The following is a 27,637-nucleotide window of genomic DNA, read 5'->3' on the forward strand; positions in this document are numbered from 1 at the left end:
GTGAGTCATAACCTTTGGTTACTCTTATTATAACTCAAAACCTCTCTTTATATTCATTTATTTGCTTTCTTATAAAAATCAAAATCATAAAAATATTTAAATCCTCTTTACGGTTAGTTTAATAAACTTGACTAATTGAAAATACAATTGGTCATTTGGATTGGATATCTAAACTTTTGAGTCCACTATTACTATTATGAAGAATACACTTGCCCTTGTGCGGACTTAACATATTTTACGCATCATAAGTCTATTATAAACGATAAAATTATCTCTCTAAATATTTAACGCCACATGGGCCAACTCCACTTCAACAACCCTTGGTGGTCCAGCGTAATGCTTTTCAAACATTTAAGTTAATATACGAATAAAAGAAATAATGTTATGTGCAATTTTTGAAAAAACTTAAAAGATATAAGTGCAATTTGCTGTAAAAAAAAGAGAGGCTAATAAGAGCATTATTTTTTTCTTTTTCAAGAGACTGGCCCAATTGGCCTATTGATTTGGAAGCAGTTTGTGACTTCGTGTTATGGGGGTGTAGATGAGAATATGAGATGAGCATAGACTCAAGGGTACTTTTTCTCCCTTACCAAAGAAGAACAAGAGTGGGCTTGCAAGTTCCACATCCCTTCCCAATCAAAACCCGCACAACAAGTACGGCGCTTTGCCTTCGGCAGCTGAGACTTACAACTATCGCACAAAAAAAACCCTTTGCTGCCAAACCACGCTCACTTTCACCAATTCATTATTCCCATTTTCTCCAGAACCACAAGAAGAAGAAGTTTGTAACAATAATGGGAATGAAGGGTGCTCCCGCCACTCTCTCCGACGACGACGTCGTTCTCAAGTCCCCAAACGACCGTCGTTTGTACCGCCTCATCCACCTCCCCAACGGCCTTCGCGCCCTGCTCGTTCACGATCCCGAGATTTACCCTGAGGGGCCTCCGAAGCATGTTTCAAACGAGGACGAAGTTGAAGAAGAAGATGATGATGATGAAGAAGAAGACGAGGATGAAGAAGAAGAAGAAGAAGATGAGGATGATGATGATGATGATGAGGAAGAAGAAGAAGGAAATGAAATGGATGGGGTGAAGGGTGGTGCTGCTGCTGCTCAGAGCAAAAAGGTTGGTTTTTTATTCGTTTTCTTTTGTGTTGTGCATTTTTGCTGAATGCCCATTTCGATTTTAGCTTTGTTTTGCAATGTGCTGCTGCTGTGGCTTTGTGGGTAGGTCGTTTTTGTGTAGATGGGATCTGGGTTCTGTGTGAAAATGTGATGCTGTGAGTGGGGATTGGGGAATGATTATGCTGTGTGTGATTTGGTTTGTTGCTTTGTTTTTTTTTTTTTTGAATGTGAGTGAATGATTGAATAGATGAATTGATGTGTTTTTGTTGTTTGCAGGCTGCAGCAGCTATGTGTGTAGGAATGGGCAGCTTCTCTGACCCGTATGAAGCGCAGGGACTAGCGCATTTTTTAGGTTTGAATATTTAACTCATTTAGGTACCTGTTTGGATAAACTTCTTTATAAGTACTTATAGGAGAATAAGATGAAGAGGTAAAATAAAGTAGGTTTTTCTCACAAGTTAGAATCAACTTATGCATTGCAACTTTTATTAAAGCTCTCCCATCTTAGTTCTCTGAAAGTTGAGGTGTATAAGTTGATGAACTTATGGAAGAAGTTTATCCAATTTACTTTCTTGTTTTCTTCTTCTATAAGTGTTTATATTGAGAAGTTTATTCAAACAGGGTTTATTGAGCTTTTTTCTTTTTTTGATTTATCATTGTATGGCATTTTTTTGAATATCTTGGATTGAAAACAAGAATTTTATGTATTTGGTTTGCAGAACACATGCTCTTCATGGGGAGTGATGAATTTCCAGATGAAAATGAGGTCTGATTTTCTATGTCATACGTTGCTTATTTACATCTGCCCGAAAATGATTGAATTCTTATATAGTATCGAGAAAATAATTTATCTAAAATACGTTCGTTTTGGTTTAGAAGAATGGTGTAAAAGGGATAAAACATGAAGATCTGCTGTTATGACATAATAGTACTTTAAGACAAGATACAGCTAATGCTACTTATGCATGTGTGTACACTTATTGCCTTTTCCTTCATCACGTATTGATATGTGCCTGAAATCCTGAATTCAAATTCATGAATATTACCCGTCTTCAGTTAAGAAAGTTTTCACTATGTGAAGCTTTTGATTCAAATGTATTACTTATTTCACATGATGTAGGATTCCAGTTTTATAGTTTGTAAGCAATCTTGACATTCTTTCACTGAATGCCACATCACCCCAGGAGGGTCTTTCTGAAGTTTCAACTTCCTATTTCCTACAGTTACTGATATGTTAAATGATAAATTTATATGCAGTTCTTACTATTATTAACTATCAGTATTGAAATCTAAGTGATCCTTCATTGCTTCTACATGTCAGATGTCACATATTGTGGTTTTATACCCAGCACAGCTAAGTTGTAATCCTAATTGATTCCCCCTCCTATTCTTTGTTGATACTTAAAATAATTAAGATTGATTTGATTAATTTCTCTGTATCTATGGCATGAATTGTCACTTTTCTTGTGGTTAATTGTGCTCCTACCTAATGTATTTGAAAGAAGCATAACATAGGTTAATGGGCCTAGGAGTTGACACTCTGACTCTTTATTGTTAGTATGATAGCTATTTGTCCAAGCATGGTGGCTCATCAAATGCTTACACAGAAACTGAATATACCTGCTACCATTTTGAAGTGAAGCGAGAGTTTCTGAAGGGTGCCTTGAAAAGGTAAACCCTGTTATGCATTGTATTGACAGCACAATTCATTAGGTGATTTTACACATTACTTGTTGCAGATAGGTTCTGCTTCCAATTTTTGCCTCTAAATTGCATTTAATTTTGTACTTGTCTTGTGCCGCTGGTTACTAACAGTCTAAACCTAACACATAAATCTATATAGTATGTGATGATGATGCATATGATAGATAATAAATTTTAGCTACTGCGGTTTTATAGAAGTAAAAAGTGATTTTTTATTTTATTTTTTTACTGTTAATTCGATTTCTGGCCAGTGGCCACATGTGTTATAAAACAGAACAGAATTAGTATTTGTTGTAAAGTGTAAAACAGAATTAGTATGCATTTCAATACAAGATTTTCAGATCATTAATCCGGTAAAATTGGTTCTGTCTTTTTTATTTTAGTCATCTCAGTGTTTGGTGAAATACAATGCCTATTGATCATCAATCCAGTGAGACCTATTAGTAAACTATCTGTTGATAATATTTTAATTATCAACATTGGCTGTTGGTTACATTTCATTATTGGTTTCTTTCCTTATCAGATTTTCTCAGTTCTTTATTTCACCTCTTGTAAAGATGGAGGCAATGGAGCGAGAAGTACTTGCAGTAGATTCAGGTAGTCTAATTTTAGTCCAATTCTACAGATTTCCACTTTACCTTTCTTATTTTTTTTAAAAAAAACTTTGAAAGAGCTTCAACTTGCTTATCTGCCAGTTTGCTGATGAAATGTGTTTTTGGCTTACAATTGTATACCATAATGGTGTACAACACTGAACATAGAGTTTAACCAGGTTTTACAAAGTGATGCTTGCCGTCTTCAACAACTTCAGTGCCATACTGCAGCTCATAATCATCCTTTAAATAGATTCTTTTGGGGTAAGTTATATTATGTTATTCATCCATTTGTTGGTCAATTAGTTTTTAGCTTATTTTGTATGCTTGAAAAGCTATTTTATTTCTTTTTCACATGCATGAAGGGAATAAAAAGAGCTTGGTTGATGCAATGGAGAAGGGTATTAATTTGCGGGAGCAAATATTGAAATTATACAAGGAATATTATCACGGTGGATTGATGAAGCTTGTTGTTATTGGTGGAGGTGAAGCTCTATTTCACTATCTTGTATATGGTTATTCTATTTACATTCAGGAAGTTTACCAAGTTTATCTTTATCATAATTATATTTAGTTCCAGGCAATAATGCCCCTAGTGTTTCCTGAGTAAGCCTAACATGGGAAACAGATTTGTAGCTAGTCACTCTTCTCGATTCATCGAAAGATGAGTTGAGAAATCATTGCATCAGCCTTAAGATAGATTTATTTGTTCAAAGCTTATCTCTGTCTGATCTTAAGTTGTGTTGGAAGCTGTTGTGCATGGAAGCTCATTTCCAAAAGACAGGCTGTTAAAACAGGGAGTCTCTGTGGTTTTGTGTCTCACTCACTAATTGGCAAGATAAGCAGGTTAACAAAAGATTGTGTCTAACTTGGAGAGAAAAAAAAAAGTGCTAAGAATTTGTTCTAGTGTAGCAAATACTAACATGTGGGCAATACATTCGGAGAGTAGCTGCCTCTCCTTGCAACAGAATTTTAAACATTTCTTATTACAGTGCAGCATGGTAAAACAATAAAGAAAATCAAAACTCTTTTCTTAAGAAATAAGAACTTTGATTCATAATACCTAGGAAAACCTATAATGTTGAAGAAGTAATTCCTGGCCTAGAACCCATGTTTTACTTGGTGTCCTTTTTCATAGAGAGAAAATGGTGAAATAATTTCACATGAGCAATCCCATTCTTTTTATTCAATTTATATGGGGAAGCCCCCAATTTTTAGCATGCATGGCTTCTTTTCATTAGTTGTGGTCTTTGTATAGTTAGTTTTTTTTTTCCTGGATGAAACTTGATGCAAATTGTCACTGAAAGTGAAGAGCTTACTGAATGCTAATGAAAAAGGGAGTTTCCTGTCCAATAAGATTGATGCACAACAAGTATCTTTCTAATTGAAAGAATAAGAAAAGGGTTAAGGTTGCATCTTGTTACTGTTGATTAGATTTTTTTTTTTTTTGAAATTGAACCTGTAAAATGGCTATCATCATATGAATATCTTGACAATGTTATGTAAATAGTTTTGTTATTACACTATTTGAAACAGTGATATCTTCTAATGGCTCTAGTCAGGGCTCAAGAGTAGGACTAAAATTGATATACGGTGGTAGGATTTGAGTAATATGCTTATAAATAATACAGAGTCTCTGGATGTGCTTGAGAGTTGGGTTGTGGAACTGTTTGGCGCTGTCAAGAAAGGTCAAGCAAACCCAGTGTTCACAGTGGAAGGTCCTATCTGGAAATCTGGTAAAGTTTATCGGCTAGAAGCTGTCAAAGATGTTCATATCCTTGACTTATCATGGACACTTCCCTGTCTACACCAAGAGTATTTAAAGAAGCCAGAGGATTATTTAGCTCATCTCCTTGGGCATGGTAAGATATCTCATTATGGATAAATCCAAAGATGCATCTATTATCATTCATGTTTATGCATCTTATTGTATATCTCTGTTGCAAATTAAAGCAATACACTTGTACAACAATTGACATTGGAGAGTTTTTCTTCTCCTGCATTTCTCTCCCTTCTTTTCTTCTTTTGATATTTCCAAGCTTGTCAACAAATTCCCTGCACAGAAACTGCCAGTTTTCATCTATTTGGTTAATAATATAATATCAAGCAAGATAGTATTTGGTTCACAAAAAGACACATGATATCCCCTGCCTGCTGAAATTTCTATTTTAAATACTTTAGCCCCAACTTAAAATGCTTGATAAACTTCTGAAACATTGTTTTCTGCAGTCTGCATGAGAATATTCTCATTTCTGGTTAATAGTAATATACATTGTTGATTCATACGTGCTAATTATTTCTCATTTAAATTTAAAATTCTAAGATTGAAAGTTTTATGGTGTGATTTTCATTAACGAGAGCATAATTAACCCTTCAGAGGGCAGAGGAAGCTTGCTCTCCTTTCTCAAGAGCAGAGGATGGGCTACATCTCTATCTGCAGGTGTTGGGGAAGAAGGAATTTATCGGTCATCTATAGCTTATGTCTTCGTCATGTCCATACACCTCACTGACTCTGGTGTAGAAAAGGTAATCTCATTTTCTCAACTTCTATAGACACTTCAGATGGAAGAGTAAGTGAATTTTTGTGTTTTTAGTGAGCCATCACTTGCCAAGTTATAAGGTTAACTTCAGTTTCAATTTATTATTATTTGGGAGTTTTAGTGAGCCATCACTTGCCAAGTTATAAGGTTAACGTCAGTTTCAAATTATTATTATTTGGGAGTTTTAGTGATTTAAAATTTTCATAAATAAATTATAAATGTAAGGTTGGTGAAAGCATTATTTACTATTTTGTAGCAAAATTAATACATCTTTTTCAGTATATGCTTTCAAGAATTCAAGTTTCAACATTATTTCTTCAATATGGCTTAACTTTTTTTCTACTTCGCAGATCTTTGATATCATTGGCTTTGTCTATCAATACCTTAAGTTGTTGAGCCAAGATTCTCCACAAGAATGGATATTTAAGGAACTTCAGAATATTGGAAACATGGATTTCCGATTTGCGGAAGAGCAGCCTCCTGATGATTATGCTGCTGAGCTTGCAGGTTTCTAAATTATTTTCTTGAAGTTGTTTTCATGGCAATATAGGGTCAAACTTTTTCTTTTCTTTTTTCTGGTATGAGTTGAAGTTTGTTTAATATACGGGGAGGAGAGGTCCTCTGATGTTAGTGCCTTTTGAAAATCTTGGTGTTTGAAATGATGCAGTTTTGGTAAAAGAACATATCAAAATCACTACTTATTTGAGTGGATTATGATGTTAGTTTATGTTGGATCTTTGTCGTAAAAGGATAGTAACTGCCTTTTTTTATAAACATAGGATTTAATTGAAGCACTCAACTGGTCTATAATACAATCAATTGTAAATATAAAAAAAGAACTTAAGTAGAGATGAAAAGAATATTATTGTCATGTAGTGACTTAGCAAAACCTGAAGATGTATTTGCTATGCTCTCAACCCAATTATATGAAAGAGTCTGCTGGCCCTTTCATATTTGTGGTTGTTTCCTATGTGGATATTGCTATTTAGAAATCTGATAATTTTTTACAATTTTTTTGTCCTTATTGTTTTCTTTTTGTGCAGAAAATATGCACTTTTATCCACCAGAACATGTAATTTATGGTGACTACGTGTTCAAGACATGGGATAAACAATTGTTAAAACAAGTTCTTGGTTTCTTCATTCCTGAAAACATGAGGGTAGATGTTGTTTCAAAGTCGTTCCTTAAGTCAGAAGGTGCGTTTTTTCTCTCTCGTCTATTTGAAAGTTGCTTGCTGTCCTTTTTCCTTTCCCAAATCATTGACTCTGGCAAAGTTCTAAGCTACTGACTAATGGCTATCGTTATGCACATCAATTTTTTTCTACTACTGTATTAGAAATTAAAACCAAAATTTCACTGTTTTCAAAGATTAGTTCTGGAAGTTATATTTTCACAAGGCAATTGAACTACTTATTTTTTTTCAGATTTCCAATATGAACCTTGGTTTGGTTCACGTTACGTTGAGGAAGATATTGGTCAAAGTTTCATGGAGTTATGGAGAAATCCTCCAGAAATTGATGTCTCACTGCATCTTCCTTCCAAGAATGAGTTTATTCCTAGTGACTTTTCTATACGTGCTAGTGACACCTGTGTTGATGATTTTGCAAATTCAACATCTCCTAGATGTATAATTGATGAAGCATTAATAAAATTATGGTACAAACCGGATAGCACTTTCAAAGTTCCTCGTGCCAATACATATTTTCGAATTACCATGAAGGGTGGCTATGCTGACGTGAAGAGTTGTGTATTATCCGAATTGTTTATTCATCTTCTTAAAGATGAGTTGAATGAAATCACATATCAGGTAAATCATCCATCTTTTTTGGAAAATAGGTCATGATGTACCTAGAGTAGTAGCTTACATTTTATTTTTGTCTTTACGCCTGCTGTTCCTGCTCTGTTCAGAGCTCTGTATTTTGTACTTACCTCTCTTCAGCTTACTGAGTAAGCTAAGTTTTCTAATATAATAGAGCCTAAAGTGTGGAGAACACACTAGAGGATTTCCATTCAATCATCTCTAGTTACATTCAAGTTTTTTTTTTTTTGTTTATAAGAAACAGAACAGGACAATAAAGGAGGATAGAAAATTCTCCTACAACAAGAAAGAAGTAAACAAAGCACAGAAGCAAAAGACAACTTGTGCTCAGATACAGTTTTCTATTAAGGACATAAACTAAAGCTTAAAAAATGCTTATTTTTCATGAGATTCTTCATGAATAAATTATCCATTTCAATTGTTTCTGAAGCTCTTCTTAAACTAATCTTAAAATCAGATAGTCATCTGTTTGCCTATTGTCAATCATAAAAATGCTCTCATTCGTTAATATTTGTGGAAAAATGAGTCCAGAAGAATGCCTTTATAACTTTCTAGATTTCACTTTTATTCTTTTACAATTGAACAAAGTTTTCTTTTTAGTTTTTAATGGAAACTGGCCTCTAATATCACTTCTAGGAAAGAACTGGCAAAATGGCATATTAAAACACTTGAAGGTATATTTTCACCATAGTTATGTTTCTCTTTAATGTTAATAAAGGAAGAAAGCCATACTGAAGCATATTAAAACACTTCTTTTAATTGCAGTTTCTTAAATTGAATATTTGAAGGCAACTTAAGAAATTGCGTTTAAAAGTAGTGGAGGCCAAGGGTGTGCCAAACTGTTAATAGTCCCATACTCTTTTTAGGTATTGTTTTAAATAAATCTGTCTATGGATGCAGGCTAGTATTGCCAAGTTAGAAACTTCTGTCACTTATGTTGGTGACATGCTTGAGCTGAAGGTCTATGGTTTCAATGAAAAGCTTCCTGTTTTGTTATCTAAATTCTTTTCAGTATCTAAATCTTTCGTGCCAACTGATGATCGGTTTAAGGTATGTGATATGTGTATTTAATTTTTTTTAACGTTGACGATGTTTTACTTTTTCTGTCTTCAATTTTCCTACATTCTTTGCTGTCATGAACCAATAATTATCTGAACAGGTAATAAAAGAAGACATGAAGAGAGCTTTAAAGAACACCAACATGAAGCCTCTAAGCCATTCAACATATTTGAGATTGCAAGTTTTGTGTGAGAGTTTTTATGACGCTGATGAGAAGCTGTGTTATCTAAATGATTTGTTTCTTGATGATCTGAAGGCATTTATCCCTGGGCTTCTCTCCCAGGTTGATATGAAATATTTAATATTAGTATTTTCTATTATACTATTTACAGTTTTATTGTCTTCTTAATTCCAATTATGATGGTTTTAGGAGTAAAACAGATGTCAATACTGTTAGTGATTGGTGAGCAACATGCACCCGAATGTGTCATGTGTGTTGTGCCAACTCCTGAGGTGCACATGGATGAGCAATTGTTATTGTGCTTGGAGCTTGTAACTTTATTGCTTGTGCTGTCCAAATTGCTCCCTATTTTGACACTTGTGCATATAGAAGTCCTATGCCATAGGTTGATAATGCTAACAACTGCTAGAAAACATCTACTCCTTGATGTTTGTCCTATATTTATTGTTTTTTACTTGATTTGTAAACATGAGTTCTGTTATGAATATGGATAAGTCAACATAGGTTAACTGCAACCCTTTTATGATTAGTTTAGTTTTGTCTTTAATTTATTGGTGTGACATTGTTGGAGATTTATTCTTTTATATCTTAACTTTGTACAGATATACGTGGAGGGTCTATGCCATGGAAATCTGTCAAAAGAAGAAGCAATTAACATATCAAAAATATTTAAGATGAGTTTTCCAGTTAATCCGCTCCCTATTGAGTTGAGACATGCTGAGCGTGTTATTTGCCTCCCATCCAGTGCCAATTTAGTTAGAGATGTCAATGTGAAGAATAAGTCAGAAAAAAACTCAGTGGTTGAGGTGATTTCAGTTAGATTGGTTTTTGTTTGTATTTCACCATGTTCCATAGATATTTGGTTTTCAATGATCCCTGACAAATTTCTCCTGCTTCTTGCATTGGTTTTGGTATTTATGCAGCTTTATTTTCAAATTGATCAAGATTTTGGTCTGGGTTCAATCAAATTGAAAGCTTTAATTGATCTTTTTGATGAAATTGTGGAGGAGCCATTTTTCAATCAACTGAGGTGACAATCTGTTGCTCAAAGTTTCTTATATTTTGTTAATGATGATAGGTTCTCTCTTCTCCTATTTTCTGATGATTGATATTCTTTGCCCAAATACACTTGTACTTGCATTTACTTGAGCGTGCTACACTAGGTTATTGATTACTTATAAACTCCATTCTTTGTAAACTAGTTCCGAGCATAGGTTATGGATGGCTTGATAATGAAGTTGTCTTGATTTGGCCTGGAATTTTCTATTCTGTTATAGAATCCTAGTTTCGCTGAAAAGAACTTTTAAATTCAATGAAACCATTCACTTGCAGTCTTTCGCTTAGGTTGAGATTGCCTTTTCTTCATCTTTCATTTGTCTCTCCTGCCTTCTTGTTTTGTCTGTTTGGGGGCTAAAATTCATATATCTGAATACAGGACAAAAGAGCAGCTTGGTTATGTTGTTGAATGCAGCCCGCGAGTAACATACCGTGTCTTTGGGTTTTGTTTCTGCGTCCAGTCATCTGAGTACAACCCAGTTTACTTGCAGGGTAGAATTGAAAACTTCTTAAATGGCCTGGAAGAATTGCTGGTAAGTGTTCCTGATTCTTTCAACCTCCATGTTCTTAGCCTATTTGCTTCCTTGTGAACTGCAATTAAGTTAACATGGATGCAAATAGTAAAATGCGAGGAATTTGTAATCAGCAGAGTCTGAAATCTTTTCTCCCCCTCAGATGACAGCATTAACATTGTTATAGCCCAAATCTGAATTGTTTATCGTTTAGATCACAGAATATGAGAAATCCATTGCCTGTTTTAATGCTTGTTATGTAGTTGTCTCAAATTCAATGAAAAACAAGAGGTTGGGAAAAAGAGAGAAAGAGAGACAGAAGCTGCTATTCTATGAATTATTTTTCATTTCTCTTTGTAGCAAAATTATCTTTCTCTGTTGGGTTTTCGTCGCAAAGACAATAAAATGCCAAAAGAACTTGTTCCAAAAAGGCTTTTTTGTTTCTGACTAGATTTTTTTATTCCCTTGTCTAAAATATTATATTGAAATGTGTATATATTTTCTGAGTGAAGACTTATGCTTTGGAGAAATATTTTGGGATTGCAGGATGGACTTGATGGTGATTCCTTTGAGAATTACAAAAGTGGGTTAGTGGCAAAGCTGCTGGAGAAAGACCCTTCACTCACATATGAAAGCAATAGATTGTGGAACCAAATTGTTGAAAAAAGGTATTTTATATTTTGGGGTCTAGATGGTAATGGTAGACTATAGTTATTTAAGTTGTCAATTGATGTTGAAGTATCATAACCTGCAGCCACGTATTCCTACATGGTTCATCTGCCAGATATCTCTCATGTGCACATTTTGTTATTTCTGGTTACTGCTGAATCTGTCCTGTTTATGGAACAATTTCTGCCAAGTGATGATTGAAGTTTAAGGAGGACTAAAAGGGGCTAGCCTTGTAGGAGATTTCATTATCTGCATTTTGTTTCTATATTGATGCTTTATATGATTATAAAACATTATATTTTTCAGGTACATCTTTGACTTGTCAAAGAAAGAAGCAGAAGAATTGAAGAACATAAGTAAGCATGATATTGTTGAATGGTACAAGACTTACTTGAAACCGTCGTCTCCAAAGTGTCGGCAACTACTTATTCGGCTATGGGGTTGCAACACAGACTTGAAAGAAGCTGAAGCACTACCCAAATCTGTGCTGGCCATTACAGATCCAGCAGCTTTTAAGATGCAATCCAAGTTTTATCCAAGTTTTTGTTAACTTCGAAGATGTAGTTTGTTCAACTGTTGAAATGACAACTAGAACCAGAGATAGTCTTCATTTCTCATTTATTGGTTGTAGTCTTGTCAGACTGCAGGGGTACCATCCATATACTTATAATGAAACTAAAGTTTTTGAGGGGAATACAGAATTTGTTATCTGGAGTTTTTAAGGAGGGGAATACAGAATTTGTTACCTGGAACCACAGATTTTGTTGATGTAAATTACATTTATTTGGGAAATATTCTTTTTATCCACAAGTTATTATAGGTCATTGACTGAAAGAGTTATACATTGGTCCTTTGTATATTTGTTCCCTTGCGCTCCTTGGATACGAGTTGCTCCTTTTTAGTCTATGTTTGACTCTTTTTTTCCTTTGAAAAGTTAAAAGAAGTTAAAAACAAAATCTTTAAAAGTAGTTGTTTGGTAGTTTTATTTTTTTTAGGTTGAAACATCATTGGAGCGAGGAGAGATGAGATAACAAGGGAAGATGGTAGAGAGTGGAGAGAAAATGAAAGGAGGTAAAAAAAATCACCATTTTTAAAAAAAGAAATATGTATATGTAGTCTTTTGGGTCGGATCATTCATTGGCGTGATCAGGGGGACCTGATCTAGCTAGGTGACCTGATATACACACGATTCTGGTAACTACCCTCAACCAAGTATCAGGAAACACCTAGAGATATAAAGGACCTATTGGGTTGGATGAAAAATCAGATTACACTTTTTAATACTCGGTGAGCTCAATCCTAAGACTGTTTGGTATGGATGAGAAAAATAAGAGTAGATGGAAATAAAAATAGAGTGAAAATATGTGAGAAACAAAGTCAAAAGTAAAAATGTTCGGTGGAAGAAAAATAGAAAAAGATGAGGAGAGAGATAGAGAAAAGAGTAGAAAAAGGTGAATAATATTATAATTGATTTCACAAATTTTAAATTTATTTCTTGTCATCAATTGTAACAAAGACATGTAATTTATTTTTATTTGATTTGTAGTATTTTTATCGGGATACACACGTTAAACTATTTAAATTTTTAACGGTCCTTTTTTAAGGATTAATTATCACTTTTATTCTTAAAAGTATAAGGTGATGACAATTTAGTCTCTGGAAAAAAGAAAATTTTGACTTGATCCCTAAAAATGTAAAAAAATATGACAATTAGGTTCTGCCATTAAGTTTTATGAGATCAATTTAACATTAAATTATAATTTTTAGGACTAAGTCGATATTAAGTTATACCAGAGAATATATCATACTTTTTTTGAATTCAGATATAAATTAAAATTTTTGTTCTTTTGTAGACAAAAGTGTCATTGTATTACATTTTTAAGGGAGAAAGTGACCATTTTTTCATTTTAAAATTTTTTGTTAAGCTTTCTTTCTAATATTATTTTTTTTTTAAAAAAAAGGGTAAATTCTTACCTAGGAAATTGAATTATTTTAGCATTCAGAAACAAAGGGCGAGTGCATAATAGAATCATGACAAAAAATAACAATAAAATAAAAAATAAAGGAAATCTTAAATTGCTGTGACAAGAAATCAAACAAGAAGATTTGACTATTTTCCAAACTATGACATACGGCTATTGTATTCACAGACACTTTCAAAGAAAGACAATAAAATTAAGCATCACTGATTTAAATGGGAAAGACAACTGAAACACTTAAAAGAACATACTTTTTTAAAGGAGAGATGCTTTAGGCCAAGGACTATTTTGGACATTTAACATCTCCAATGGGAGCATCCCATCCCCAATACCACCATTGATAAATTCCATGGATCAATGTTTCTTTTGCTTGGTGTCCATGTTGCTCTCTAGCCCTTGAACATGATGCATGTGTTCCTGTTCTCCATTTTCTATCACTGGAGTCACTTCTTGGATTTGGAGCATGGTGATCTTCTTTTCTATTTCATTGAGGTTCTGATCAATCAACCATGAGAGATCATTCAAATCCACCAAGCTAGGGTTGCCAAAAATCTTCCCAGCAGTCAGGTATTGAAACATAAGATTGGTCATTTCTTTCTTCCTGTTTTGATTCCTTTGTCTTGTCAACTGCTGTTGGCCTTTGTTGATCATTTGCCTCAACAAGTTCTCCTGATTCAACATCTTTCTGCTTTGTTTCACTTCTGACATTTCCATGAACCTGGAAAGCACCCTTTGGACTCCTGAGTCAGATGGCCAAACCTCTGGCTGAGGATCATTTGGACTATATATTATAGCACATGATTCAATCCCACAAAGAGTGCTAATTTCATTCATCTTCTTCATCAAACCTAATAATAAAACATGAAGAGAATTTAGAGAATGTGAGAAGTGATGTGAAATTGAAACTTTATTAAATGGTAAATATGCATGCTACAAGGTTAATAATACACAGTTTATGTACAAGATAATATATATATATATATATATATATATATATATATGAAGTAAAGAGAAAACAATATATAAAGTAAAGAGAGAAAAATCACTGACCATTCTTTCTTTTCTTCAATGTTGTCTTCCTCTTCGGGTCATTGGTTATGTATGTAAGATTCAGCTTCTTTCTAGCCATGGTAGTGATCAGAAAGGAGAAAAGAAGAATAAGCAAGAAAACAATTCTGAAAATGTGTTTAATTTGATGTGCTCTTCTCGCATTCGTTGTTGTGTTGTTTATATAAACAAAATTAAGAAGCGACTATATTCAATTTAGGGAAAGCTTGCTAGCGGCAGTCATTAGAAAATCTGAATTACCAAACTGGGTCTATATATGCGCATTAAGTTAACTAAAAAGTTCATAATTAAATTCATGTATAATGAATAGTTAGAGAAATTTTACAACATTTTGTCTTTTTTGTTACAGATTAAAAAAAAAGGAGATTCTAATGTAAAATAATTTAGTACTTATCTTTTATTATTTTTGTTAAAAAAATAGAAACCAATTTGTTTATTTAAACTAATAAAAATCACTTTATAAACAACTATTTTTTATAGACTAAATTAAAAAAAAATTCTTTCTAGTTTCTTAAATTCATGATTTTGATCCCTTGATTTTTAATTAGAATATTTAGTCTCCTAATTTTATAAATTGACAATTTTAATTTCTTAGTAAATTATTAACTAATAATTATGATTAATAAAATTATTAAGTTAATTATAAATTAAATAAAAACTATTAATCATTAAAAAAAACTTTAATGAAAAAGATCATTAATCCAAATGTGGTGCAGCTGCCCATAAAGTTGCATGTGGTGGAAGAGGTGTTCGGGGAGGAGGAGGAGTGAAGGATTAGGGTTAATAAATTTTTAATAATTAATAATTTTTAATTAACTTATAATTAATTTAATAACTCAATTAATAATCATTATTTGTAAATAATCTATCAAGGGACCAAAATTGTCAATTTATAAAATTAGAAAAGATCAAATGTTATAATTAAAAATTAAGAGACTAAAATTATGAATTAAAAAAATTAGAAAATCAAAATTATAATTTAAGCTTTTCTATAATAAGCTTTTAAATTTTATTCAATTTTTAAAGTTGGTTTATATTAATAATAATTAAGTGTTGAAAGTTATAATACACTTCTATATTACTTAGTTTTTAGGTGTGCATAAAAATATTTAAAAAATTAATTCGTATACACAAAATCGATGCATTGTTAAATATAAAATAGCAGTGCTAGGTAATCATTAATTATTTAATATAAAATAATAATTTGCTATTGTTTATTTTATGCTGATGTTACTATTGAACAAGGTAATTTCTATATCGGTTAAAAAGTTTATTTGACATCGGTTATTCATCGTCATCGTAGACGACATCATAGAAAGTCTTTACTTTCTATAACGGTTTAAAAAAAAACGTCTTAAAAAAATATACTCTTCTAACCAATATAAAAAATATAAACACAAAAATCATAAAGGGAATATAAAAACTAGTGTGGTCAAGCTTACTTGTTTCGCATATAAGACATCAATGGACCCTCATTTAGAAGACCGTGATCCTTAAAAATGGCAACATCATAACAGGACATGGCAATGGGGCAGGACGGAGATGGATATTGCCTCCCCAATCTCCGACTTCGACTCCCTAACATATTCTCATACCCATTTCTGAAACTCGACGGGTTAAAATTTATTATCATATCTATATACCCGTTGGGTATCGGGTATCCCATCCATATTTCGTACCCGATTCAAATTAGAAAAGTAATTTTTTTGTAAAAAAAATATTAAAAATATGATTTTAGATAAAATAAATTGATTGTTAAACATTTATTTTTAACTGCTTATATATCAATAAGTTTATTATAGCGCATGTGTCTACAAAAATCATTAAGAAAAGAATATTAAATTATGTAAAAATTCTAAAATAAAACTAACTAGTAATAAATAAAATTAAGACTAACACATTTGCCTAACATGATTCCATTGCTTTAGGAATTCACAAGTCACAATGATCACCAACTAGTCTGCAACACAATATTACTCTTTATCACAACTGAGCATAATATCATCAATTTAAATCAAATAAAAATAGGACTAAATCAGTATAGACTGCAACACAGGATTATAGTAAATTAATATTTAAGGTTGTCTTGGACTTGTGGTCTAATTCCACTTGACAGATTAAGGTTTAAATTTTTCCCAAGAAAATTGCCTTAAGCACGATTGTTTCCAAAGAAGATACCTGTGAAAAATAACAATAAAAACAAACTACTACTTCATTTACCGTTAGTATATAAGAGACACAACTACTCTATTGAAATCAGTTTTGTTAATACACAATTTTCTATTTAATGAATCACAAGAGTGCACAATGCATCTCTAATCTTCTCTCTCGGCTTAACCAATGAATTTTGGATTATCCTTTTCCTTGTTTATAAACATGAGAAAAAGGTCCACTAATAAGAAAACATACCTTCTTGTGAAGCTTGAATCTGTTTGTGAAGCTTACAACAGATTGAGAGTCTCGATTTTAAAGTGACCAAGTGAGAGAGGTAGAGAGACGAGTGAGGAACTGAGGAAGCGCAGTGCCGCATAAAAAACAACTTTTAGGTTTTAGGAATATAAAGGGTTTTTTATTTATGTTATTTTTTAAGTGGCGGGACAGGTTTGGGGTCAAGGTCGGGGCGAATATTAGTAATCCTATAGCCGTACCTGTTCCCGCTTTGAGCTATCAGAGAAAACCTCAACTTGAACTCATACTTGATCAACTCAGGTATTATTCGTCAAAGTTGGAACGTATTCGAACGGGTACCCACGCATACGGGTTTTATTGGCATGTCTAATCATAACCTCGCTTCAAGCTCTCATAAGCTGATATTGTTCTAGAAATGCCTCCTAGCCTCCTATCCTAACAAGCTGATATTGTTCTAGAAATGATTAAGTAAATATTATTAAATACTAATAAAATAATAATATTATTAAATATTAATAATATAAATTAATAAATATAGAAAAATAATATTAAAATTAATAGATAAATATAAATTAGCATATATTAATTAATATTATTATATAAAAATATAAATATATTGGATATGGTATAAATGTATTAGAAATATGTTAAAAATATTATATCAACAGTAACATCTTATTACAATCACCAAAATATGCAAAGAAAAAAAAATTAGAAGACAAATATATAGTATAATTTCCATTCATATATATCAAAGTTCAAACTAACATTTTAACTAACAAGAGGTCTAGATCCACTAAACCTTGTAAATTTTTTCCTCCAATTTTGCATGTCATGTCATCAATAAACATGTCAACAAATGTATGTGTTGGACCACCACCTCAGCATACAATACATTGAAAACCAAAAGTGTAATTAAATTTATAATTTTTTATACAAGACAATTAATCATAGTTTAGAAGAGACTATAATTAGTCATAGATTAGAAGAGACTAACTACTATTTTATTAATTTATCCGTAATTGAACTAGTGTTATATTAAATAATAAGTTACACATAAATAAAGTAAAGCATATGTATAACTAAAGAATATGACAATACATCTGAGTTTAACAATTAAAATGTTATTTATTAATCATTTTTATTAAGCAATAATATGTTTTATTATTTAAATTAATTTAAATATAGTTTGTTATATTTTTTATGAGTCATGGGTATTTCTTTCACGAGAAACAATTTAACTCAATTATGATTAATATAGGCGATAAAAGATTTTACTTATAAGTATTTATGTAAATATATAGTGATTTTGAATTTGAGCATTATTATATATATATATATATATATATATATATATATATATATATATATATATATATATATTCATGATCACTAATTAAATTAGAATATTTTTTTCCTCAATTGATCCATGTACCAATTGCCACACACATTGCATATAAATTTTAAATTAAAAACAAACTATACATTCAGTAAAGTAAATGAAGAGAGATGAAATCCTTTGGTTGCATCTAGTGAGTGCTAACATGGGTAGTGTTTTGTCTTGAAATTTTTTCCTATGAGAGTCTTCAAAAATGAGAAATCCCCACCATTGTTTTGTGGTATTAGTATGTTATTTTGTTTTATTTTACAAAACTAGATGAATTAGTATGTTATTTTGTTTTATTTCGACTCGTCAATATTTTAATAATTGTATTGCAAATATATTTCAACATATCTAAAAATAATCATATCCATTAGTTCGGAAAATATTACGAAGATAAATAAATTAAAAATATGTATGTACATTATAATAAAATCAGTAACTCAAATATTTAAAAGTATCATCTAATAAAATGTACGAGATATATACTGTATGCGTACGAAAAAAATTAACTGAATTTAGATTAAAAAAATAAAATAGATTGGATTAGAGAGTAGTTCACTTTCTTTTTTCTTTTCTACCTTGGACTACCGAAATCATTGATCCAAGTTTGGGTAATTGCTTCCTACATCCCATGAAATACTTTTTGCACCTCTTTTAACTTTAAAATCTTGCAAAATTTTGAAATTTCTTTACATCGCATAATTATTATTTGATTATTTTTCAGTATGACAAATCTGGACTACATAAACATTGGTAGAAGCTTCTGAAAATTCGAATCCAGAATTACTTTTTTATAATCCTAAATTAAGTTATCCAGAAAACAAATATTTATTTTCTAGATTGTTTAATTCGGAATTACTTTTTGATAATTTGATTAAGCAATCTGAAAAAATAAATATAAAAAACAGACCAAGAAACCTAATTTTGTGGTATTTTTTTTCTTCTATTAGTTGGGCTGTATGGTCTGAGGCAAAACTCATGAACGTGTGTAGCAGTGTAGGTGTCATCCAAAAGCTACCAACACTCCTTTTTTTTTCTTACGCACTCTCGCACACGTCGTCACTCTCCTCTAATCTCCTTGAAAAATAGCAACACTAACTCAACCTTTTGATCTCCATTTAATTCCTTTTGCATCTGAAAGAAAAAACACACAGTGGCTTACAGTCATCGATTTCAGGGTTGTTTCTTCCAGCACTTTTTTGGAATTTTTTTTTATCTTCTACATTGTTCACTCCGAAAGTCAAAAAAGAGATTGCATTCCGAATTGTAATTTTATATTCCAGATCATCTAATCTAGAAGGCAAAGATGGGAGTGTAAGAAACAACTGACAAGGTGCAGGAAGCAATAGCCCGATTTCAAAGATCTATTAAGTTGCTAACTTTTGATAGATTTATTACAGAGCTGTTAAACATACCACCCTTTAATTATTTGTGTACCTCCTTTTTTAAATCAAACATTACACCTATATACATCCGTTGCACAACCTTGAAATGCATCGCTGCACCATTTGAAGAAAGCTACACCACATGAAGAAATCAGAAAACACCACTTATACAACTTCATGACACTGTTAATTTTCTTCTTAGACATTAAGTTGCTTCTAAATTTTACTGCACCATTTAACTATACACCGATTAGGAGTTTTATTATAGTTTATTAGAATCAATTGCCTATAACAGGGAGTAGAATGTATCAATTTCATTACGTGAATCAGTGAGTGATGTCAATTTTGTGAATGAAGTTTTGAGTAATGAATTCTCTTTCTCTGTGTGAGTGTGTAAAGCAAATTTCATTTTCTCTTTTGCGTTTCTGTTGTGCACCGCCAGTGTGTGAGTTTCATGTTATTTTGTGACTTCTGTCCCATTAGCATCAGCGAAGATTGCAACGTGTCAAAGCACTGGAAATTTTCTGCACTTATTTATTTGATTATCCGTGGTACTTTTGTTTTCTTGAGCAGAAAATGGATCGTATTTTTGGAGTGAGATTTGAGAGAAATATAAAGGAAAATATCTGTTGTTTATATAGTTGGATGGGAGGGAGGTATGAGAGGATGTTAAGTAAATTTAAGAACAAAAATTAGAATAGAGAGGTATATTTAACATTTAAGAGAGGTATATTTAACAATTGCCCTTTTGTTATTGTGGGTAGAATCTCCCGAAGTTCTGCACTAACATTACACTTCCACCTCCACACTCCATAACCTCAACAAATAAATCCTCACACATCTCATATCCTAATATTAGCTTAGAATGATGATTCAAGTTTATTTTTTTACTATGCCTTCTACTAGTACTTTTAAATAGTTAAGCTTCGTGGGCATTGTTTGGCTCCAAGGTAATTGTGGCAAACACTCATTCCCCAGCTTATTCTTCTTTGTTGAAGAATTTGCTTTCCATTTTTCAATACCTATGATACAACTGATACTAATAATAGCACAACAGACACAGGGGTGCAACTAGCAGATGCAAAATAAGCAAAAACAGAGGTGCAGATAGCAAGTAGAATTAAGAGGAAGATTGCAAGGCTTGCTTACCTCAAGGATTATGTTTGAGGAATCCTCATCTTGAAGGAATGATGCTGCGGGATTTGATGTTGAGGAATGAGGACACAAGAATAACTAATTCTGATATTCTATAGCATAAAAGGACAAATTTTGTTATGTAGAATTTTGGTATATAAACACTACTATGTAATAACAACATGAATAGGAATGAAATTAGCAATTACCTTTCTTTTTTTTTTCTTTTTTCTTTCCTTTGGAGGCACTGGTTCCTCGAAAACCAGATTATCTTGGCACTCTGCATCTAACAATTTGGTGCTTTCATTGAGAGCCCATGACTGCCTTCCATAGCTGCCATACCAGCTTCAACTACCACAACCCACACCACCTATCAAACAGAGCTCCCACGACTGCCTTCCATGGCTGTCATACCAGCTTCAACTACCACAACCCACACCACCCCCCAAACCACCTCTCCTTATTGCTTCCTCTCCACACTACCCTCCATCAACAACCACATTCCCTTCCATTTCAGCACACACTTTGAATGGCGGACGCCGAACTTTCTGTCCCTCGCGAGGACTGCCTCAAGGCCGCCATGGCCAAACTTGCTGCAGCTCAACTCTACCTCGAATCCACACTGGATGCCTTTCTTCTAAAACTGTCTCCGAGAACCAGCCACCACCACCCATCTTCTTCCTCCGTGCAATCATCATCGTCGCCTCCGCCTTCCAGGCTGATTGCGCCTCCATGCCCCGTACCGATGCAACACAATTAATCACCCTTGTCGACTCCGCTGCTCACGTGTGACTACGTCAACCATGCCGACTATGCCGCCCATGCCACCTCCACCGACCATGCCGACTCCACCTCCACCCCCACACTCATACAGCTGCATCCCACACCCTTGCTAACTTTGCTTCCCATTGCGATTGTTCCCCTTTTTGCTAACAGTAACCCCCACGCGTCCTTTGACCGCTGTTGGATCACCATTTCCTAAGTCCGCAAGGAGTACCCCAGCCGCTACAAGGAGCTCGACCACTCCTTCCTCTTTTACGCCACTATCGACACCGCAAAATGGCTCGACTTCCACAACACTTATCTTCATTCGCTCATTCCTTCACCCATTTTAATTTGGGATCCCGGTTCAAATTTGAAGCCATAGTTTGAAGACCAACACCTTGAGGACAAGGTGTTTTTTATGGGCCAGGGAATGATACAGCTGATACTGATGATAGCACAACAGACATAGGGGTGCAACTAGCAGATGCAAAATAAGCAGAAACAGAGGTGCAAATAGCAAGCAAAATTAAGAGGAAGATTGCAAGGCCTGCTTACCTCTAGGATTACGTTTGAGGAATCCTGATCTTGAAGGAATGATGTTGCGGGATTTGATGTTGAGGAATGAGGAGACAAGAATAACTAATTCTGATATTCTATAGTACAAAAGGACAAATTCTGTTATGTAGAATTTCAATATATAAACACTACTATGTAATAACAGCATGAATAGGAATGAAATTAGCAATTACATTTCCTTCTTTTCTCTTTTCTTCCCTCTGGAGGCACTGGTTCCTCAAAAACTAGATTATCTTGGCACTCTGCATCTAACAACCTAGCTTTTGCACCGAATGCAAGGAAACTTTTTGGTTGAGTTTCTGGCGTTGTTTCTAAGTACTTACCCTCGAAGGAAATGGAAAACCTAGGTAGTTGAGCTGTATTTGGGAAATGGAAAACATATTCTTCAACTAAGAAGAGTAAGTAGGGAAATTAGTGTTTGTCGCAATTACAACTTGGAGCCAAACAATCAAACAATGCCCCCAAAGCTTAACCATTGAAGATTATTGGTAGAAGGCAAGGTAAAGAAATTGAGAGAAAACTTGAATCACCGTTCTAAGCTAATATTAGGGTTTGGGGTGTGTGAAGGTTTATTTGCTGAGGTAATGGAGTGTGGAAGTGTAATGTTAGTGGAGGAATTGGGGAGGTTCTGCTCACAAGGGTGATAGTGCATGGACTCATTTCTGTGCAAGTGTTGTCTTGTCTTGTTTTAGGCCTATTTTGAGGCTCACAAATCTAGGGTGGTTGTTTTGTTTTGGGCAATTAGTTTGTTGTGATGTTGGTGCATGGGGAAATAAAGGTAGATTGTGAATCACATATAGGGGGATAAAATAACATTATTATACTGGAATGACATTTTTTTTTTTGGGTGGTTACCTTGTATTTGGTGAAATATCACATTAAATATATTGTAATCACCAAGGTGGGTTGTGGGGTTCGATTGTTTGATGGGTTTTTATCTTGTAATTAGACTGAGCACCAAAATCAGTGAAGCAAACAAACAATAACAAAACACAATTGTTAAATATATATCTCTTAAATGTTAAATATACCTATCTTAACAAAATTGGAAAAAAAATTGATACGATAGGTGACGAGAGGAGAGATAAATTAAGGTTGTTGACGAGATGTTTGATATTTAAGGACTTTTAGTTTGTATTGATGCATCATGGGAAAATGATGACAAATTATGATCACATAAAGAGGACGAGATAGAATAACATCCTTTTTTTCTCATTGAAAAAAATTTGTTGGGTTGTTTGGTCTAAGCTCAAACTCATGTAAGGGTGTTGCTATTGACCCCATCAAACTTGTTGTTGGACCCTATCAATCCAAGGTAAAGACCAAAATACCCTTTTACAATAACTAACACCACCCTTTCCCACCTACCATTTTTTTCTCATTCCTTCTCTTCATTCCTGTTACCATTTCCACTTTCCCCTTTCTTTCTCTTCACTCCTTGCCCCATGCAACTCTCCCTTGTGCAAGAATTTTTTTTCATTTTTGTAAACATAACAATCGTGATTCCGTTATGATGTTGTTTTTTGAGTTTTTGGTATCACAACAAAATTACAATTCCGTTTACGTTGTGTTACATTTTTTTTTTGCAAAACAGAATCACATTTCTGTTGTTCTGTAACACAACAAATCATGGATTGATTTTGATGAAATAACCAGTTTTTTTGTATTGATTTTGTAGGTCAATAGATTAGAATACTTTTATATCTAATGAGGTTAGGATGCCACTCGGATGGGCAATTATAGATGATGGAAGTTGAGATTTCTCTTACCAACCCGACCTCTTATACGGAGTCGAGCCTAATGATACAGGTTTGGAGAATGATAATGCTCAAAATGTGAGTGGTGATGACACTGATATGCAATGACAACCTAGCTATCCTGACTTTTCCAAGCCAGGGTAAGGAGCCTGGTCTCTTATTTGACAAGATTTGATTAATTAACTTCTAACATGACACTCTCCATATGTTGAATTATTTGGCTTAGAAGAAAGACAGTTGGAATTAATAACCTCTTTGTATGTTGAATATGGTATAGTACCCGCTGTGAAGTGGATGACCATTCCAACATGAGTTATGTCATTGTTAGTCGTATAATGTTGTATTGGTCCCTTTATCTAGGCTACAAAATTGGACATTATTTCCACTTAGTAGTCCCGCACCATGTCCTATCTCATTGCAATCGGATTTGTCAATCTAAATCACTTTTTGCGGGTATATATGATCAACTAAAGATATCATTTACTTTTGTAAACTAATATTCATTATTCTCTAATTCCGTCTTTTATATGATAATATAACTTCTTTTAAAGGACAATTGTTCTTTGCCTCCTGTTATATCACAATGGAGAAGATATTGTACACCCAAAGTTCGTTCGTGATAAAAGTCTTAAATGAAATGCATGTAAACTTTTAACTCAATACAAATTCATTCAACTAAAGAATTTTAATATATAATAAATATATCTATAGATTGAAATAATTTTGAATATTTAATTTGTATTCAATTAATTTTATGAATATGTATTTCAATATGTTCCTATGAAATTTGATTTAATATACAAGTTATTTTCATTTGTCATACTTATCTATCAAACCATTAAAAAAAATAAAAAAACTACACAATAAAAATATAATTCTATTGCACTCTTTTTTTTAAGCCTGCTGTAACAAATTACAATTTGATTGTTTTGAAGAAGGTTGTTTTCAAAAATTTTAAATGGTGATCGGAGTCAATACCAAATACCAATAGCAACGGGTGCCTCATGTAATCTTCGGTGTCATCCAAAAGCTACCAACCAACATTCCTTCTTTCTCACGCACGCACAGGCACGCTCGCACGTGTTGTCCTCTGATCTCCCTGAAAAACCGCAACACTAACTCAAACTATTGATCTCCGTTTAATTCCTTTTGAATCTGAAAGAAGAAACAGACGGTGGCTTACGGTCATCAATTGCAGAGATCTATTAAGGTGCTAACTTTTGATGGATTTTGCATTCTTTGCTTGCTTCACTGATTTTCATTTTCATTTTTTTTTTGCATGCTGGATTGGAAATTCCTTAATTTGTGCTTTGCTTGGGTTGAAATTTGTTGACTTAATTCTCTGTTTCTCCTTCCATTTGATTTTACTGTCACTGTGCTTTATTTATACTTTAAGTTAATTGTTGATTAGTGTGATTGATTGTTTATTTTATTGTAAATCCGGAATGTTGTGATTGTGGTAAGTACAAGAGTTTAATGGGAGATATAAGGTTGGTTGGGTGATTAAGAAAGAAGGAAATGAGAGAAAGGTCGCGGGTTCGATGCCTCAAAGAGTTTAATTTTGAAAATTTCCCTGTTAAATTCCACCCTCGCCTTTTTTTTTTTTTTTCAGATTCTGGAATGGCAGCAATTTACAGTCTTTACATCATCAATAAATCTGGTGGATTAATCTATTATAAGGTATGGTTGTCTTTGTTCTCTGTTGCTCACTAATTCAGACTTCAAATTATTTTCTGTTGGGTTTCTAAGAAATTTATTTCATTTGCCCCTTAAATTGATGGCCAAAAGCATTGTTGTTGTTGTCATTGTTTCTTTCTTGCTGTTTGATTAGCTAAAATTCTTGCATTGTTATCTAGGTCTCATATTTTAGACTGATCTTCAGCCATATGTTGAATCTTACACTAATTAGGATGAGCTTAGTGGGAAGATGGATAGCAATGATAGCTTAATTTTCTTTCCAATCTTTTTGTTAAAGAATCAATTTCAATACTTCAGTTATAGTTGCAGTTAAGATTTTTCCTTTTACATGGAATCTATTGGAATTATGTCAATTCTTGTGATATTTAGGATTATGGGTCAGCTGGACGAATGGATACCAATGACAGCTTGCGGGTGGCAAGTTTATGGCACTCAATGCATGCTATCTCTCAGCAGTTATCACCTGTTTCAGGTTGTTTAGGAATTGAACTTCTCCAAGCAGATACATTTGATCTTCATTGCTTTCAATCACTGACAGGTATTATTTTAAAACATTAGTCTTTAAATCATGAGCATGTTAGCTTTATAATTTACTTGGTGAATAAAATGAATAATTTATGCCTAACTAACATCATTTACATTTTACTCATAGTTAATTTATAATATCTAGTACTGAGCCTGCCGGCTTTTGTTTTCCATGCACACGTGTTTAAGGCCTGCATCTTGCAGGTAGCAGTAGAATGACTAGGTTTCAATTAAATATGGTTTGAGTATATCATAAGCTCCAGATAATTATTGGGAACATAAGTATTGCTTATATAAGGTGATTGTTCAAACTTCTAAATATATACATGATTGCTTTGGGATTATCTTGATTCCATCTAAAAGCTCTCGATAGGCTAAACAGCTAAACCCCATTATAAGGTGAAGCCCAGCTAATACTTTAGCAGAGTTGTATGTATTGCAAATTTTAAAATAACTTGTTTTCATGGTCGCCTGATTTTGAGTAAAAAAACAAAAAAACAGAAGCATTAAGTTGGAAGGCAGGCTGTGTTATTGTTGCAATCAATACAACTAGCTGGTGACATGACCCAGTATATTGTTTGTATTTGGTTATCATTATTATTTTTGTTATTACATACTTCTTTCTTACAGTGTCATTTTTCTAGTAATGATCACCCATTGTTTGCTCCATTTTCTTGCAATCTACTCATTTGACTTTTTATGCACGATATAAAATTTCTTGTTTCTCTGGGTCACGCGTGCACCTTGTGATTTGGATCAATGAGCTTGAATTTGAGAGTTGACATTGTTCTAGATGTTTGGCTGCTGCTGTTTAAGTGCTTACATGTGTTGCTTTACTATTTATGTTTGACACTTGTTAGTTTAGTGGCGCTATCTTCTCCTGTTTAGCAGTTCTATATTCAGTTAAATGTCTCTAGCAAAATGAGCATGCAAGATTCCTCTTTTTTCCCCTATTATTGGTATTATCAAATTGGTCTTCTCCCATACAGGGACAAAATTTTTTGTGGTCTCTGAGCCTGGAGCACAACACATGGAGAGTTTATTGAAATTTGTCTATGAATTGTACACCGACTACGTTTTGAAGAATCCGTTCTATGAGATGGAGATGCCTATACGTTGTGAGCTCTTTGATATCAACCTAACACAGGCAGTACAAAAGGATCATGTCACATTTTTGGGCCGATAAATTGATATCTGACCGTTTTCACATTTCTCTATTCTGATCAGTACATAATCTAAAAATTGTCATTCAATTGCTTGTAAGAGATCGTGTTACAGCTCCTAGCCTTTGTATTTGCTTTTTACAAACAAATCAAGAATTACTATATCTGAGAAAAGACAACTTTTCCGGCATCCGTTACAAGCAATGCTTTTCATATGGTAGTAGTTGGAAATAGCCTGTATGCCTGCATAGATTGATTACCTTGGCGTATGTATGGTTTGAGGATTATAATGTGGATGTAATTATTTTCCCTTGGCGTTGGGTTCTTGCATGATTGAATTTGGTGTACTGGGTCAATAAATCTGGTATAATACCACACACACACACACACACTAAAATCACTTATAATACTTCGTGGGCACACTTGAAGTTTCATTATGTCACCTCACTTTAGTGTTTTGTAAAGTGAGGTGATAACGTGTTATGCTCCAAACATTGTTGCCAAATCCGATATGCAGTGACCTATATGCATAAAATTT

The 27,637-nt window shown here is 33.2% G+C and overlaps 3 protein-coding genes across 3 annotated transcripts; 2 read left to right on the forward strand and 1 right to left on the reverse strand.

Moving 5' to 3' along the window:
* Positions 1–448: 448 nt before the first annotated feature.
* LOC100797049 (nardilysin-like) lies at positions 449–12,080 on the forward strand. The gene is made up of 19 exons (XM_003552872.5): positions 449–1,124; positions 1,400–1,475; positions 1,843–1,889; positions 2,682–2,794; positions 3,351–3,424; positions 3,589–3,684; positions 3,786–3,905; positions 5,052–5,282; positions 5,798–5,946; positions 6,311–6,467; positions 7,004–7,156; positions 7,385–7,767; positions 8,680–8,829; positions 8,939–9,121; positions 9,622–9,825; positions 9,943–10,049; positions 10,455–10,608; positions 11,134–11,255; positions 11,563–12,080. Exons 1-19 carry the CDS (start codon positions 555–557, stop codon positions 11,804–11,806), a joined length of 3,333 nt encoding a protein of 1,110 aa, XP_003552920.2. The 5' UTR covers positions 449–554; the 3' UTR covers positions 11,807–12,080.
* A 1,270-nt stretch (positions 12,081–13,350) lies between these two features.
* On the reverse strand, positions 13,351–14,483 carry LOC100797590 (agamous-like MADS-box protein AGL80). The gene is made up of 2 exons (XM_003552873.5): positions 14,286–14,483; positions 13,351–14,083 (listed from the first exon to the last, which is right to left on the reverse strand). The coding sequence occupies exons 1-2, from the start codon at positions 14,362–14,364 to the stop codon at positions 13,590–13,592; spliced, it is 573 nt and encodes a 190-aa protein (XP_003552921.1). The 5' UTR covers positions 14,365–14,483; the 3' UTR covers positions 13,351–13,589.
* Positions 14,484–24,659: 10,176 nt separating this feature from the next.
* Positions 24,660–27,307, forward strand: LOC100305989 (uncharacterized). The gene is given in 4 exon segments (NM_001249025.1): positions 24,660–24,923; positions 25,326–25,393; positions 25,781–25,949; positions 26,926–27,307. Coding segments are annotated over 3 exon segments (426 nt in total). The 5' UTR covers positions 24,660–24,923; positions 25,326–25,333; the 3' UTR covers positions 27,123–27,307.
* The last annotated feature ends 330 nt before the right edge of the window (positions 27,308–27,637 follow it).

The sequence above is a fragment of the Glycine max genome, chromosome 18 (genome assembly GCF_000004515.6).
Source record: "Glycine max cultivar Williams 82 chromosome 18, Glycine_max_v4.0, whole genome shotgun sequence".
Taxonomy (NCBI): Eukaryota; Viridiplantae; Streptophyta; class Magnoliopsida; order Fabales; family Fabaceae; genus Glycine; species Glycine max.